The sequence below is a fragment of the Oryctolagus cuniculus genome, chromosome 6 (assembly GCF_964237555.1).
Source record: "Oryctolagus cuniculus chromosome 6, mOryCun1.1, whole genome shotgun sequence".
Taxonomy (NCBI): domain Eukaryota; kingdom Metazoa; phylum Chordata; class Mammalia; order Lagomorpha; family Leporidae; genus Oryctolagus; species Oryctolagus cuniculus.
Genome location: NC_091437.1, coordinates 149,090,580 through 149,103,976, shown reverse-complemented (window position 1 = coordinate 149,103,976; position 13,397 = coordinate 149,090,580). Strand labels below are relative to the sequence as shown.

At 41.3% G+C, this 13,397-nt stretch overlaps 1 protein-coding gene across 11 annotated transcripts in view; it reads left to right on the top strand.

The window, feature by feature from the left end:
* ATAD2 (ATPase family AAA domain containing 2) overlaps nt 1-13,397 on the top strand; it is a 91,862-nt gene that overhangs the window by 27,895 nt on the left and 50,570 nt on the right. For 7 of the 11 annotated variants that reach the window (XM_070075455.1, XM_070075454.1, XM_051844788.2 and 4 more), the window contains one exon: nt 5,508-5,656. In XM_070075455.1, the coding sequence (XP_069931556.1) occupies nt 5,613-5,656 (44 nt within the window). In that variant the 5' untranslated portion in view covers nt 5,508-5,612. Of the gene's footprint in view, nt 1-1,397; nt 1,576-5,507; nt 5,657-12,914; nt 12,936-13,397 lie in introns of those variants that run through there. The other 4 variants (XM_051844786.2, XM_051844787.2, XM_051844789.2 and 1 more) reach the window with 3 other exon arrangements.

Here is a 13,397-nt window from a genome sequence, read left to right as displayed (position 1 = left end):
TTGCTATGACACAACACCAATCCCTCTTGTACAGTTTTAAGTCACTGTCAGGGTTTTCTTCTCATTGGTTTAAATATTTTGAAAAATGTAATTTCTCTTTTGATGTTGGCTTTAAAAAAATTAAAACTATTGCATAAAACTTACATGTATCCCCCTGTAATCTAAAAACCGTGGTCATTTGATACATCATGAAATGTTAAAGAATGATACATAACAAACATGCTTTAAGCTATTTAAAATAACAGAGGGGCCAGCTTTGTGGTTTAGTAGGTTAAGCCCTCTGCCTTTGGCGCTGGCATCTCATATAGGTGCTGGTTCGTGTCCCGGCTGTTCCTCTTCCCATTCAACTTTCTGCCTATGGCATAGAAAAGCAGTAGAAGATGCCTCAAGTGCTTGGGCCCTTGTACCTGAGTAGGAGACCCAGAGGAAGCTCCTGGCTCCTGGCTTTTGTCTCCTTCTCTCTCTCAAATACATAACAGAGGAATAGCCTGCTTTAGCAGTCAGAAATCTTTTTTCTTTATAGTTTGTATTTTTAGTCCACTTAATCCACATAATTTTATCTTGATATAAAAAATATATTTAAAGATTTTATTTATTTATTTAAAAGGCAGAGTTACAGAGAGACAGAAGCAGAGAGAGAGAGAAGTCTTCTATCCACCATGGCTTTTTACACCACAGTGCCAGCCCTGGCATAAAATACTATGCTTGAAACTTATTTAACAATTATCCTTTCATACTTAATTTTTAAATGTATCTTAATTTATTTAAAAGGCAAACAGAAAAACCTCCCATCTGCTGGTTTTCTCATGAATGCCTGCAATAGCTGAGCTAAGCCTGGGCCAGGGCAAAGCCAGAGTCCAGGAACTCAATTTGGATGTCTCATGTGAGTGACAGAAACCCAGCTGCTTAAGTCAACACCTACTGCCTCCTAGGATGCAAATTAGCCAAAAGTTGGAATCATGAGAGAGCCAGAATTTGAACCTAGGTACTCTGATATGGGATGTATAAGTCCCAGCTGCTATGCCACACATCTGCCTGTTCTTTCATACTTCTAAAAACAAATTTTGAAGTTTTTCCCCACTCTTCTGTAATCATGAGGCCTCAAGATATAAAATTTTTGTTGTTGGAAATAATGAGACAGGTTCTATTTTGACTTAAATAATTAAACATAGAAAGTAATATTTTGTTAGATCTCATGTGGTTGAAGTCTGCCTACCAACTCATTTTAGTTTATCTGTGGATGTATTTTATTGCTGGAGACAGAGCTCTGCATCACTTCTATTGTTTATAAGCGTAAGCACTGAAAACATGGAGAAACATTGTTTTATATAAATGAGTAGATAATAAAGTAGTTTTTTTTTTTTTTTTAAATAAGATTTATGTTGTTTGTTTGAAAGGCAGAGTTACAGAACGAGAGGGAGAGACAGAAGATCTTTTATTTACTGGTGCAGTCCCCAAGTAGCTGCAATCGCCAGGGCTGGTCCAGGATTCAGTCAGGATCCAGGAACACCATCCTGATCTCCTACGTGAGTGGCAGGGTCCAAGTACTTGGGCCATCCCCTGCTGTCTTCCAAGGTACATTAGCAATGAGATGGATCATAAGAGGAGCAGCCAAGACATGAAACTGCTCTGATAATGAGGTTCCAGGGTCACAGGCCACAGCTTAACCCACTGTACTATGATGCTGGCCCTGTTAAAGGAGTTCTGTTTGGCAGTTCCTCTCATTTTTTCCTAGCTTATATGTAAAAGTACCTCAAAAGGTTTGTGGAAAATAGAATTAAAGCAGGGGTGGAGAACTTGTGGCTCAAGGGCTTTGTAAGTCCTGTGAAATCATTTGATCTGACCCTGTCAAGGCAAGCACAGGCAGGACCTGAAATTCAATAAATCTGTAGCATGCTAGTTGTTTTGTTTTGTTTTGTTTTTTTGACAGGCAGAGTGGACAGTGAGAGAGAGAGAGACAGAGAGAAAGGTCTTCCTTTGCTGTTGGTTCACCCTCCAGTGGCCGCCACTGCCACCGTGCTGATCCGATGGCAGGAGCCAGGTGTTTCTCCTGGTCTCCCATGGGGTGCAGGGCCCAAGCACTTGGGCCATCCTCTACTGTACTCCCGGGCCACAGCAGAGAGCTGGCCTGGAAAAGGGGCAACCGGGACAGAATCCGGCGCCCCGACCGGGACTAGAACCCGGTGTGCCGGAACCGCAAGGCAGAGGATTAGCCTGTTGAGCCACGGCGCCGGCCTGCATGCTAGTTTTTAAGTTGATAATTTTGTATGGCTTGTGATCATGTTATTTATTTATTTATTTATTTTGCAGAAATGATTACTTTTTTTTTTTTTTTTTGACAGGCAGAGTGGACAGTGAGAGAGAGAGACAGAGAGAAAGGTCTTCCTTTTGCATTTGGTTCACCCTGCAATGGCCGCCGCGGCTGGCGTGCTACAGCTGGTGCACCACGCTGATCCGATGGCAGGAGCCAGGTACTTATCCTGGTCTCCCATGGGGTGCAGGGCCCAAGCACTTGGCCATCCTCCACTGCCTTCCCGGGCCACAGCAGAGAGCTGGCCTGGAAAAGGGGCAACCGGGAAAGAATCCGGCGCCCCGACCGGGACTAGAACCCAGTGTGCCGCTGCCGTGCTGATCCGATGGCAGGAGCCAGGTGTTTCTCCTGATCTCCCATGGGGTGCAGGGCCCAAGCACTTGGGCCATCCTCCACTGCACTCCCGGGCCACAGCAAAGAGCTGGCCTGGAAGAGGGGCAACCGGGACAGAATCCAGCTCCCCGACCGGGACTAGAACTCGGTGTGCCGCCGCTGTGCTGATCTGATGGCAGGAGCCAGGTGTTTCTCCTGGTCTCCCATGGGGTGCAGGGCCCAAGCACTTGGGCCATCCTCCACTGCACTCCCGGGCCATAGCAGAGAGCTGGCCTGGAAGAGGGGCAACCGGGACTAGAACCCTGTGTGCCGGCGCCACAAGGCAGAGGATTAGCCTATTGAGCTGCGGCACCGGCCATGATTACCAATGCTTTTAATGAATGAAACAGGACTTTAAAACATGCATTGACAGTTAATCACTGTCAATTTCAATTTCATCTAAAATCTGGAAGTAATGCATTCTACTTTAGGGAAAATTCATATATGAAAACGTTTATTAGAAAAATAAGGAACTTTAAATTTTACAATCAATATTTTTCACTTCAATATTCTTTTAGTTAAAGCAGATGTGTCTTATGATTCAAATATGTCTGATTTTCTTATTTAGTTCTATTTTGTAAACCAAAATACAAATGGTAAAAGAGTGGGCTATTAATAATTACTAAGAAATCCAATGTAAAAAGTTTAACAAAAAGATCATTTGTTGTGGATACTTAAAAAAGCAATATTTACTGTAAAGTTTATCAGTTTTCACTGAAATTTACTGTACTGGCATGTCACCACAATCAGTACTACGGCATCAAAATCCAAGGTGTGTGGTCTAAGTCCATTTTTTCAAAAGTTTTACTAGCTAGACCAAGGACCAATGAACTTTTCCTTAGGGCCAGAGAATGAGTATTTTAGGGTGGTGGACCCTAAGGACTTGCTACTCACTTCTGGTTTTGCAGGGAGAAGGCAGTCCCAGATAACACATGGAAGAACACTTACCACATGATGGCTGCTAGTTTATCTAGCACCTGATAACTCGTGGACTTAGAATAAAGGATAGAGTACTACAGGCATCACATTTGGGAGTAGAAGGAACAATAGAGATGAGTAGAGATTAATACATGAATACATGAGTTAAAATTTTCACTTATTTCCCAATCATAATTGGAATACGTGCATATATGTATACATATAAAAAACTTAATTTTAAGTATTCATTCTTTTTGGTATGACAGTAATACTATTAAACCAAAGTCAGATAAGCAGCAAAAAAAAAAAAAGATCATGAATGATAACATACTCAGCAGATCATCAATAACCAAGAAGTTTGATTTTGACACCTAAGTATTTCTACACAATGAAAAAACTAATTTATTCTCTGTGTCCCTGAAGAATATTAGCTGTATATTTTCAGATGTCATTTTAAAATTTAATTGAATTGTTACAATTTGAAGCTAAATGCAATTTGTTTTATTAGAAAGAATACTCAAGCAAGGTCTGTTGATCATGTTGTAAATATCCAAGTAGCCCTTGCCAGAAAAAAGATTCCCATCCCTGAATTGAAGGATGTGTTTATCTTCATGACGAAAAAATTTGAAATCCATGTAGTTTTATCATGAGGTAGATTTTTAAAAGTTTTTTTAAAGAATATTTTATTTGTTTATTTAAAAGTCACAGTTAGAGAGAGAAGGAGAGAGGCCTTCCATCTGCTGGTTTACTCCCCAGACGGCGACAACAGGCAGAGCTGGGCCAATCCAAAGCCAAGAGCCAGGAGCTGCCTCTGGGAATCCCTCACGGGTGCAGGGACCCAAGCACTTTGGCTATCTTCCACTGCTTTCCCTGGCCATAGGAGAGAGAGCTGGAGTGGAAGTGGAGCAGCCAGAACTCAAACCAGTGCCCATATGGGATGGCTGCTTTACCCATTATGCCACAGTGCTGGCCCCCAGAATGTTTTTAGTGCCTTAAGGAAGTCTAATAGTAACGATAGTAACGTTTAGAATGAATGAAAGAGATGACTTTTGTAAAATGGGAGAATGCAATTAAATGAAATGTTGGTGCCTTCTGGGGCTAATCCATTTTGATAAGAGTGTGTGGAAGTAGATTATCAAGGTATTTCTTAAAAAGTCTTCTGTTATACTATATTCTGAGACATGAGGTATTTGTGTTTAAAATGATATATCTACCTAATGTGTAGATATTCTTTTTTCAGACAGCTTCAGTGTAGGTATACTGGTAAAAAAGTAGTGAGAATTCTATACATCACTTGGCATTTTCTTAAGTTCGTATCTAATTTTTACATAAATCCTGTGGAATAAATAATGTTGTCTTGGGTTGAGGTTGCTAGAAGGACTAAAATGTTTTATTTACTTATTTGTTTATTTGAACTGGAGAAATCTACCATTTGTAACTGCGCTAGGCCAGGTTGAAGCCAAGAGCTGTGAACTCAGTCTGTGTCTCCTCTCTATGTGATGGGTACTGAGATATTTGAGTAACCACCTGCTACCTTTCAGAATAGGAACTAGCAGGGAGCTTGGGTTGCAGACATCCTTTTTGGCCTCTGAACCACTGTTCTCAATGCCTGCCCCTAAAATGACTCATTTTAAATCAGTGATGGGAAACTTTAGGATAGTTGTAACCATCAGTCAATCCAACTAGCTATTTCATAAATAATCCTGGTATTTGTTTCTTGTGAAATCATTGTTTTAGATTTTGACTACCATAGTTTCTTGGGGAGATGCAAAAATAATTATTCACACAAAGCATTTGTTATGTACCTAAAATCAGAGAGAACTTGGGAAGAGTTTAAATTAGGGTTTTTTACTAAAGAAAAACTTAGATGGCTTTTTCTTTTTTCTTTTTTTTATTTGTCTTAAAGGATGGGTCTTCAGTTAAGAAAGTTGAATCTTACCACCGGACGCGTGCTTTAAGGTCTTTGAGAAAAACTGCACAGAATTCTTCAGATTCTAGTTTTGATAAGAATATGGAAATAACGGAGAAACATGCTAATGGCAGACATTTTACAAGGTAATACAAGGTGATTGAACACTAATCCAAAATAGTTTTAAAACAATAATCTAGTGCATTTGGATTTTAAAGTGTGTTTTTAACAAGTTATCAAAATTCCAGGCTTGTAAAACACAACTTTTTTGAAATGAAATTATCACAAATGAATTTATTGAATTAAAATTCATATCTACACAATCAGGTTTGTTTTGTTGTTCAAAAGTGGTGTTTTTAAGTGCAACTGGCAAGGTTGATTGATACAAGATAAGTTCCTTGAAGGATTTGATCATCTAAAGACTTTGTAACTGTAACTTGCTTATAAAATGTGATTTTTCTTCATAGTCTTTACAAAGCCTTTGTTCAGAATAGTAGTACTATTTCTCATTACCTGCTATCAAGGTTTTCATCAGCTCTGAGTCATTTATGACTTTATGTTGCGTCTAAAGCCATCTGTTTCACAGTGGCGGCAGAACATCGGGGTTTCATTTTTAAATTAATCTAACAGAACTAGATGCTTTATGCATATGTAAATTTTATTTCTTTTGAGGAAGGTGGCACGAATCCCATTTTGAAACCAGAGAAATCAATCTCTGCAGTAGGTAGTTTGGCTAAGTTCATTGGCACTAAAGTTGTTTGGTTCAGGGCAGATGTAAATCTAAGTTTAATTAGTTTGCACCCTTCAATTTCCCTGTTGCTGTGGTAGAAACTGAGAAAATGAAGGGGGGCTAATTAGAGTAAAATTTGATGAAATAATTTTTTAACATGAATTTGTATAATTAAATTTGCTGCATTTCACAGAATCCACAATATTAGCAGTTAAAGCACAGCATTGTTTAATTAGACAATAAAAGTGAAAAAGTGACAAACTATAGTATGCCATCAATTATAAGACATTCCAATTTCAAAGTTGTTAAAATGGGGAAAATGTTCCACTTTTAGAAAGGATTAAGTAAAACTTGACATCTTTAGATTTGTTCTGGTGGAGGTGGGGAAATGGTCTGTGAATTCTCTAAAAATTTTTAAATTATCAGGATATAAGCAGTCCAAATCACCCAAATAAATACTTTCTAGAGAATCCCCATAATATTTCTGTCCCTGCATTCCTGTTTTTACAGTTGAACTGACATCACATAGGACTGCTTTGAATTATCTGTTCTGTGACATTAGAACTGTGCAACTAGTACTTAAATGGTATGGCTCTTTTTGAGAAGAGGCTGCCGGCTGGGATGTTGTGACATGCTGTTGAAATTAAAGTCCGGAGCACTTAGTTTAGTCCTCGTGATACACACACAGTAGTACATAATAAACAAGATAACATGAAATGCCAAATTCAAATTTTTTTTTAAAGATTTATTTTATTTATTTGAAAAAGTTAAAAAGAGAGGTAGAGCCAGAGAGAAGTCTCCATCTGCTGGTTCACTCCCCAAATGACCACAACGGCCAGAGCTGAGGTGATATGGAGCCAGGAGCTTCTTCCTGGTCTCCCACGTGGGTGTAGGGGCCCTAAGACATGGAGCAGCTGGGACTTGAACTGGCTCCCATATGGGATCCCAGCATTGGAGGCAGGGGCCTTAACCTACTGTGCCACAGCACCAGGCCCCACACTCAGATTGATGTCAATCAATAGCATGTTCACATGGCAGATGGCTATTTCATATCAGCAACGCCTCATATTATACTACTTTTTTTTTGTTAATGGTTGGTTTTATAGTTTTGCCTGTAAAAAACCTTATTAATGAATTTATCTAGTTTGGGTTTATATAACTTTACAAAAAATGTAAAGGAAGTTCTCAAAAGTTTACCTTTAAAAGAATCTGTACATTTTTCAAGTTTGTGAAATACTACTGTACTTTATGCTAGAAAAGTATTAAGGAAATAAATAAAACTTCTCATGTTTTTAAGGTTTATTTATTTATATGAAAGAGTTACACACACAGAGAGAGAGAGAGAGAGAGAGATGTCTTCCATCCACTGGTTCACTTCCCAATTGGATGGAATGGCCAGAGCTGTGCTGATTCAAAGCCAGGAGCCAGGAACTTCTTTCGGTTCTCCCACGAAGGAGCAGGGAGGACCTGGGCCATCTTGTACTTCTTTCCCGGGCCACAGCAGAGAGCTGGATTGGAAGTGGAACAGCCGGGACTCAAACTAGTGCCTATATGGGATGCCAGCACTGCAGGCAGCGGCTTTACCCACTATGCCACAGTGCTGGTCCCAAGATTTTATTTTTTAATTTATATTTGGAGCCAAACAGTTGTTCTAAGTTATCACCATATATAAGTGCTTTTGTATCTGGATTTAAGGTTGAATGGCTTACTATTTTTAATTGGATTTGTTTTAAAATATATTGGATTCCTATTTTTTTAAGATTTATTTACTTATTTGAAAGGCAGAGTTACAGTGAGCCAGAGACAGAGAGAGGTCTTCCGTATGCTGGTTCTCTCCCCAAATGGCCGCATTTGATCCGAAGCCAGAAACCAGGAGCTTCTTCCAGGTCTCATGGATTCAGGGGTCCAAGGACTTGGGCCATGTTCCACTACTTTCCCAAGCCATAGCAGAGAGTTAGATCAGAAGTGGAGCAGACAGGACATGAACCGGCGTCCATACGGGATGCTGGTACTGCGGGTGGCGACTTTACCCGCTATGCCACAGCGCTTGCCTTCCTGTCTTTTTTTATTTAAATTGAGCTATAATTCACATAACATTAAATGCCTGTTTTAAAAATATGACTAAGGGGTTTTATTATTATGTCTAGTTTCAGATATATTCTAGTTTCAGAATACTTTCATCACTTTGAATAGAAAGCCTATGCCTATTAGATCTTCCATCCCCTTGGGATGCAGTCATTTTCTGTTGCTATGAGTTTGACCTATTTTTATTTTTTTTTAAAGATTGATTTATTTGATGAGCTGGTGTTGTAGTGTAGCAAGTTAATTTGCCTGCAACATTGTTGTCTCTTAGGGGCACTGGTTCCAGTTCGGTTGCTCTGCTTCCTATCCAGCTCCTTGCTAATGCATCTGGGGAAGCAGCCAAAGATGGCCAAAGCACTTGGGCGCCTGCATACATGTGGGAGATCCAGAAGAAGCTCCTGGCTCCTGGTCTTGGCTTGGCCCAGCTATAGCCATTGCAGTCATCTGAAGAGTATACCAGCAGATGGTAGATCGATCTCCTCCCCTCCCATCCCTTTCTCTGTAACTCTGCCTTTCAAATATATACATTTGGAAATCGGAGAGAGGGAGAGACAGAGATCTTCCATCTTCTGATTCACTCCCCAGATGATCACAATGGCCAGCACTGGGCCAGGCTGAAGCCAGGAGCTTCTTCCTGGTCTCCCCCGTGGGTGGCAGGGGTCCAAGGGCTTGAGCCATGTTCTGCTTCTCCCAGGTCATTAGCAGGGAGCTAGATTAGATGCCAACATTGCACGCAGCAGCTTTACTTGCTATACCATAGCGCCAGCTCTGAGTTTGACTATTTTTCACATTTCATATAGTTACTCACAAATAGAATCATAAGATCCGACCTTTTGTGTCTGGGTTCTTTCACTTGTTAGTCTCCGTGGTTCATTTATATACTTTTTAAAGATTTATTTACTTATTTGAAAGAATTACACAGAGAAAGGAGAGGCAGAGAGAGAGAGAGAGAGAGAGAGAGAGAGAGGTCTTCCATCTGATGGTTCACTCCCCAATTGACCGCAACAGCTAGAGCTGTGCCGATCCAAAGCCAGGAGACCGGAGCTTCTTCCGGGTCTCCCATGCGGGTGCAGGGGCCCCAAGGACTTGGGCCATCTTTCTACTGCTTTCCCATGCCATAGCAGGGAGCTGGATTGGAAGTAGAGCAGCCGGGTCTTGAACCAGCATCCATATGTGATGCTGGCGCTTCAGGCCAGTGCGTTAACCCACTGCGCCACAGCGCTGACCCCGGTTCATTTATGTTGTATCTATATTTCTATTTCCTAATACAGTTCCATTGTTTGAATAGCCATATTTTATTCATTGATCAGTTGATAGGCAATTAGATTATTTCTACTTTTTGGTCATTATGAATAATAGTATAAACACTGTTTACATTTCTATGTGGACATAGCTACTGGTTCACTCCCCAAATTCCTGCAAAATCTGGGTCTGGGCCAGGCAGCATCCAAGAACTCCATTTTGGTTTCTGACATGGGTGTCAGGGGCCCAAGTAATTGGGCTGTCTTCTGCTGCCTTCCCAGGTGCATTAGCAGGAAACTGGATCAGAAATGGAGCAGCTGGAATTTGAACCGAGTATGGATATCAGTATCATAACAGGCAACTTTCTCACTGTGCCACAATGCCAGCCTCAACACTAATTTTTTGTTTTGTGGTATGCCTTTTTTTTTTTTTTGACAGGCAGAGTGGACAGTGAGAGAGAGCGACAGAGAGAAAGGTCTTCCTTTGCTGTTGGTTCACCCTCCAATGGCCGCCGCGGCCGGCACACCACACTGATCCGAAGGCAGGAGCCAGGTACTTGTCCTGGTCTCCCATGGGGTGCAGGGCCCAAGCACTTGGGCCATCCTCCACTGCCTTCCCTGGCCACAGCAGAGAGCTGGCCTGGAAGAGGGGTAACCGGGCCAGAATCCGGCACCCCGACCGGGACCAGAACCGGGTGTGCCAGCGCTGCAAAGTGGCAAAGTGGAGGATTAGCCTAGTAAGCCGTGGCGCTGGTGCTTGTTTTTTTAAAGATTAATTAATTTGTTTGAAAGGCAGATTTACAGAGAAAGAGAGAGCTCTTCATCTGCTGGTTCATTCCGCAAATGGCCTCACCTGGCCAGGGCTGGGTCAGGCTGAAGCTAGAAACCACAAACTTCATCTAGATCTCTCATGCAGGTGATAGGACCCAAGCACTAGGGCCATCTTCTACTGCCTTCTCAAGTACATTGGCAGGGAATTGCATGGGAAGTGGAGCAGCTGGGACATGAACTGGCACCCATGTGGGATGCCAGAGTCTCAGGTGTAGCCTCACCTGATAATGCCACAATGCCAACCCCAACACTGCTGTTCTGAGTATTAACTGAACCTGTTTCCCAAAGAAGCTGCACTATTTTTCATTCCTATCAGCGGTACATGAGGTTTCCAAGTCCGCAACACTTGTCTTAGTCACTTTTTTTGATGTTAGTTATTTTAGTGGGTATGAAATAGTTCATTGTGGTTTTGATTTGCATTTCCCTTATAGCTAATAGTGTTGAGGCTCTTATGTGCCAGTGGAGCATTTGTATGTCTTCTATGGAAAATCCCTATATAAAAATAACTTCCCGGCCGGCGCCGCGGCTCGATAGGCTAATCCTCCCAGCCGTGGCGGCCATTGGAGGGTGAACCAACGGCAAAAGGAAGATCTTTCTCTCTCTCTCTCTCACTATCCACTCTGCCTGTCAAAAATAAAAAAATAACTTCCCTATATTTAGGTCATTGTTTTTGTTTTGTGTATGTATGTGTGTTTATTTAGGTCATTGTTAAAAGTTGTTACTTATTTTATATAATGATAATACTGGTATCTGTTTCTTTAAGCCTTAAGTAAAGTGGCCTACAGTATTTTTGAGTTTTTAAAATGTACTTGTTTCCTACTTTTTTCATTGTTGCAATATACTTAAGTATAGTTACCTTATTGGTACCTTTCTGATTTTGTTTTTCTGCTCTTTGTTTTCCACTTATTTGGGTCTCAAAGACCAGGTGAGGAAGATTGTAGGAGAACTACAGGAAGACCCAAGGAGTTGCACTGGGGGCAAGATCTGTATATTTCTTTGATCCTGGAGTCCTTAACCAGGATCCAGTGATAATGGATGGTTTTCAGGGAATGCATCAAACCTCTGAAGTAAAGTGTGTACACGCAGTTTTCTAGGGAGAAAAGGTCTTTAGCATTTATCAGATAGGCATGAGTTGACACAGCCTAGCCATCTGTTTTTGTAGTTTCATTGAGTCACAGCCATATGTATTCATTTTGTCTTTGGCTACTTTCATGCTTGTGTCAGCTGTGACAGAGACCGTGATTCACAAGCATACCATCTTTACTAGCTAGCTTTTTCAAGAAGAGAAGAAAAATACTGCTTTAAGTCGTTGTGTTCCTGGTGCTTAAGAGAGGGACCTGGTTTGGGGCTGGCTTGTGTAGCTAGTAAAAGCTGCCACCTGTGATGCTGGCACCCTAGAATGGCACTGGTTCAAGTCCTGGATGCTCTACTTCCCATCCAGCTCTCTGCTAATGCACCTGGGAATACAACAGAAGAGGACTCAAATCCCTTGGATCCCTGCACCCACATGGGAGACTCTGAAGAGGCTCCTGGCTCTGGCCTGGTACAACTTCAGCCGATGTGTCATTTGGGGAATGAACCAGTGGATGGAAAATCTTTCTGTAACTCTGCCTTTCAAATAAATATTATAAATCTTAACAACAACAACAAAACATACCTGGTTTATAAAAATTTGTAGGCCTACACGGTGTGGAGGGAGTAACTTCTTTATAGGAAAAGTCTTTGAGGGGCTAGTACTGTGGAATGGCGGGTAAAGTCCCCTGCCGTGCTGGTATCCTGTATGGGTGCTGGTATCCCATATGGGTGTCAGTGTGTGTCCCGGCTGCTCCACTTCCAATCCAGTTTTATGTTATGGCTTGAGAAAGCAGTAGAAGATGGCCCAAGTGCTTGAGCCCCTGCACCTGTGTGGAAGACCAGAAGAAACCTCCTGGCTCCGTATCAGTGCAGATCTGGCTGTTGTGTGGCCAATTGGGGAGTGAACCAGCAGATGGAAACTTCTCTCTCTGTCTACCTCTCCTTCTCTCTCTTTGTTACTCTGACTTTCAAATAAATAAATAAATTTTTAAGGAAAAAATAAAACCATTTATAGGCCTTTGAGCCTATAAATGAAATAAACTTCAAAGTGTAGATGAATTGCTGAATGGACTTTTATTTTACCCCCTTGGTTCTTATTTGTATTCCAAGAGAGTAAAGACTCAAGATTGACTTACATATAAGATTATATGAATTAACTCATCTGTATAAGAGACTTATTTTAAAGTATATTTGAAATTTCACATGTATAAACCAGCCCATTTGCAAATAGCTTGGTACGTAGATTTAACAGAGAAAACTTGTCCAAGTATGGATAATTGAGTCACTAGAGATAAGTTGATGAGTTTTGATTGCCCAGTAGATGCTCTTTTGTTCTTTTTTAAGGATTTATTTTATTTATTTGAAAGGCAGAGAGTGACAGTGATCTTCATTCTACTGATTCAACCCCAGATGACCTCAACAGTGACAGGCCAGGCTGGAGCCAGGAACTCCATCCCAGTCTCCCATGTAGGTGCAGGGCCCCCAGTACTTGAGCCATTTTCTGCCACTTTCCCAGGCACATATGCAGGGAGCTGAATCGAAAGCAGAGTAGCCGATACTCAAACCAGCGTTCCCATATAGGATGCAGGTATCACAGGCGGTGGCTTAGCCTGCTTTTCCACAAGGTGGGAGAGGGGGATGTTGAAAAATTACAGAGAGGGATACTTTTTTAAGACTTGGAAAGTATTCTTTCCAATTTAGTAGATTCTGTATGCCATTTTGTAGGTGGGGTCTCTCTAAGCACAAATGAGACTTCCTATATGTGAATGATAATAGCACATTCACGTAAAGGTTGTGGCCAGCAGGTGTTTTGAGAGGACAGTTAACATCACCAAGGGGCATTAGTTCTATTCTAGTTATGAATTCCTCAAGGATATGGGGGTACGATATCCCTGTGGCATAGAGCATATTGTCTTCTTCTTGCTGAAT